The sequence below is a fragment of the Leptosomus discolor genome, unplaced genomic scaffold (assembly GCF_034619465.1).
Source record: "Leptosomus discolor isolate bLepDis1 unplaced genomic scaffold, bLepDis1.hap2 HAP2_SCAFFOLD_40, whole genome shotgun sequence".
In the NCBI taxonomy this organism is placed as follows: domain Eukaryota; kingdom Metazoa; phylum Chordata; class Aves; order Leptosomiformes; family Leptosomidae; genus Leptosomus; species Leptosomus discolor.
Genome location: NW_028237745.1, coordinates 1216446 through 1219655, shown reverse-complemented (window position 1 = coordinate 1219655; position 3210 = coordinate 1216446). Strand labels below are relative to the sequence as shown.

The 3210-nt window shown below is 65.1% G+C and overlaps 1 protein-coding gene across 1 annotated transcript; it reads right to left on the bottom strand.

Moving 5' to 3' along the window:
* Window positions 1-225: 225 nt before the first annotated feature.
* LOC147413079 (acrosin-like) lies at window positions 226-2696 on the bottom strand. Its single transcript, XM_086480623.1, has 5 exons — window positions 2614-2696; window positions 2101-2301; window positions 1497-1762; window positions 1065-1210; window positions 226-573 (listed from the first exon to the last, which is right to left on the bottom strand). The coding sequence occupies exons 1-5, from the start codon at window positions 2682-2684 to the stop codon at window positions 226-228; spliced, it is 1032 nt and encodes a 343-aa protein (XP_086336749.1). The 5' UTR covers window positions 2685-2696.
* Between the last annotated feature and the right edge of the window lie 514 nt (window positions 2697-3210).

Below are 3210 nucleotides of genomic sequence, written 5' to 3'. Positions count from 1 at the left end.
TGCACAGGAGACTGAACTGGACTGAAGCGTGGTCAACTGTGACAACTGGTGACTTTATTTCAAGAACTAAGTCGAGCGCAGCAAGTGTGTGCCCGGAGAGGAGCGTGGGCAGGACAGAGCAGGCCTCTGGCACTGCGGCTGCCTTTGGATCTCAGCAGGCTTTGCCCCGGGAGGAAAGGGTGGTGCTACCCTGCAGTCTGCACTGGCTCCTGTTCCTCCTGCTGCTCAAGCCTTTATCCCCCTTAGGACCTGCAGGAGCTCCTGCAGCAGGTTAAAGAATTCCAGCAGCTTCTGCCGTGGAAACTGACAGGGCCTAAACCTGCCCGACTGGGTTGGGATCGGCCTTGGCCTCTGCACGGGGGCTGAGGTGAAGACTGGCTGTGGCGTTGGAGAAGCCGTTCCTGCTGGGCGCAGTCCCATATGCGCCAGGATCCAGTCGTAGAAGTGCTGCGTGGAGGTGTAGACTCCGGGCCACTTGGCTCTGGCGCAGCCTTTCCCCCAGCTGGTCACCCCCACGAGCCAGAAGTAGGCAGCGTGCTTGTCTTGGCAGACGAGAGGACCACCGCTGTCCCCCTGCAGCGGAGCGGAGGAGAGAGAGGGGGTTCCAGTGTTGTTGGGTGGCCCCGGCAGCACTGTGGCTGGCCCCTTCTCTCTCCCAGCACCTGCCAGAGCTGTACCCACTGCCCAGAAAGGCTCTGCTCAGGTGCTGGAGCCTGTAGGACCTTGTCTGGGAGGGGCTGGTGGGCCTGCAAGGTCGGGCGCTCTCCTGTCTGCCCCAGTGGATCCTGGAGGTGTGGAAGGGTGATGTTCCAGGACTGGGATCTGGAGCTCTGGGCTGGGGCAAGAGCACTGGGTGGCCTTTCTGGGCAGAGTGCCGGGGCTCTGGGACAAGGCGGGCGCTGGGCAAGAGCCTGCAAACGGGGAAGGGGAGGCAAGCCCCGACAGCGGTGGGGACCCAGCGGCGGGAGGGCGACTTGCCGAGCGCAGCACGCGCCAGGGGACGTTTGGGCGCTGGCGACAGGGCTGCCTGTGCTGCTGTGGGCTGGCGCGGACAACACTCCTACCTGGCAGGTGTCGATGCCGCCCTGCGGATAGCCGGCACACAGGTTGTGGGGGTGGATGGCCCCTCTGTACCAGCGGCTGCTGTTGCAGATCTTGGCATCGATGAGGGGGACCTGGGCCTCCTGCAGGACAGCGGTCGATCCTCCAGCTGTGAGCATAGGAAGGAGTTAGCAGCCAGCAGCCCTTCTGTTCCCACTTCTCCTCCCCTGTGTGGGCGAAGCCCTTCCCTAGGGCTCACCTTTGCCGCTGCAGAGGCCTTGTGCCGGGCTTGCCCTTCTGTCTCGCCTTGGCTAACGGCTCAGGCCCATCTCTCCATGGCCGTACATCCCCACAGCCCGACTCTGGCTTTCGCCGCCACTGCTGCCATAAGCCCAGCCCATCTCCCCAGCGTGCCGAGCTTGCCCTCGGGATACGAGCACTGTTTGGGAACTCACATCTTGCCGTGGTGGCACCCCACCCGCTGACGTAGCAGTTTGTCAGCTCTGACACTCTCAGTGAGGCATCGGGCACGCAGGCCAGCTGTACGTAGTAGCCGCACTGGACAGGCTGGTCCAGTTCCAGCAAGGCGATGTCGTTCCTCTCCGTGCCGTTACGGTAGTGTTCGTGAACCACCAGCCGCTTGATGTTGCGCACTTGGGTCTCAGGGCCCGGCTGAGCCAAGTGGGTGGCCCCGATCACCACGCGCCACATGGTGACATGCCTGGAAGGCAGATGGAGAGAGCGGTGAGAGGGAGCGGAGCCACGTGCTGCAGCAGCCCCGCGGTTCCTTGCCTTCTGCTTCCCAAGGCAGGGAGGAAAGCAGCGCTGCGGAGGGTGCCACTGCCCTAGCACGCCTTGGGCACCAGGAACGTGGAGCTGGAGGCTGCTAGGAAGCGGTGGCATGAGCCCAGCCTTCTGCGGAGCAGTCTCTCAGCTGGGCTCACCAGTGCCCCGGCACTGGGCGTACTGCAAGGCACCGGGATGGCAGGAGCTCGTGGGGCTGCGGACAGGGCGCCTGCTGGTGCTGTGGGGATAGCCCCCTTCCCTGCTCCTCCTTACCTGGCCCCGACGAAGCAGTGGGCTGCTGTGAGGACCCACTGCGGGCTGATGAGGGACCCGCCGCACACATGGCCCGTGCCCACTTTCCAGGGGTTCTGGATGCTGACAATCCAGGGCCAGGCCCCTGGCTGGGCATCCGTGCCACCCACCACACGCGACGTGCCGGAGGGAGCCGCCATGGGCCGGAGCCCGCAGGTCCCGCTGTAAGAAGAAACTCATGAGTGTGCTGCTGGATGGCTGTGCTGCTGTTGAGGCTGAAGGTCAGCCGTCTTCCCTCCCCCCGAGGGGCTGCACGGACGGCAGGGCCAGGGAACCCCATGGCTGTGCCTCCAGCCCTCTGTCCACTTCAGCCCCGTAGATGGCTTGTGCCAGCAGCCTGGGTGCTGGCAAGGAGCTGAGGCTCCCACAGGGGTTCGGGAAGCTGTGGGGTGGCCACAGGGCACACGCGGGCCCCCTCCAGCAAAGCCCGTCAAGGGCTGCCCGAGCTCCCTCCCAGAGCCTCGGCCCACTTACCCACAGCTGTCCCACATGCCGTGCGCAGGCCGGCACACGGCCAGCAGGACAAGGAGGGCGAGCACTTTCATCGCTGCCAGAGGCACGTGTCAGCTGCAAGAACGAGGTCTTGTTGCCTCCAGCGCAGCCGCCGACGTACTGCCCGCAGCAGTCTCGCTGCCTGAGGTGCCCTTGGCCCTGGGGCTGATGTCACAGAGCCGCCGTTTCTGGGCGTGGGGCACGGTGGCCTCGAGGGGGGGTGGAGGTGGGGGTGTCAGCAACATGGGGGGTTTCCAAGCAGGAGGGGAGGCAGAAGCTGGGATCGGACCCCCCTGACGGACCCCTGCTGAACACTCTGCCTGCGGGATGAGGGCATGCAGGCCCCGTGGCAGGCAGCGGCGCCTGCCTCCGAGCGCTGCCTGCTCACAGCCAGCAGGAAAAGAGCAAGCGTGGCAGCACGGCCTCTTTGGGAAGTTCACTGCCACCCTGCTCTCCGCAGCCGTTCGCCTCCAGGTCCTTCCCAAAACCCACACACCAGAGAACATAACTGCTCTGGGCAGGATGCACTTGTTGGGTGTTGAAGAGCCAGTCCGGCCATCGCCGCGGCGGGCAAGCAGC

Coding starts and splice junctions, on each gene's coding strand:
- LOC147413079 (XM_086480623.1), bottom strand. CDS start 2,684: ATGAAAGTGCTCGCCCTCCTTGTCCTGCTGGCCGTGTGCCGGCCTGCG. Junction 1,763..2,100: donor CACTGCTTCGTCGGGGCCAG/GTAAGGAGGAGC, acceptor TCTGCCTTCCAG/GCATGTCACCATGTGGCGCG. Junction 574..1,064: donor GCGGCATCGACACCTGCCAG/GTAGGAGTGTTG, acceptor GCTCCGCTGCAG/GGGGACAGCGGTGGTCCTCT.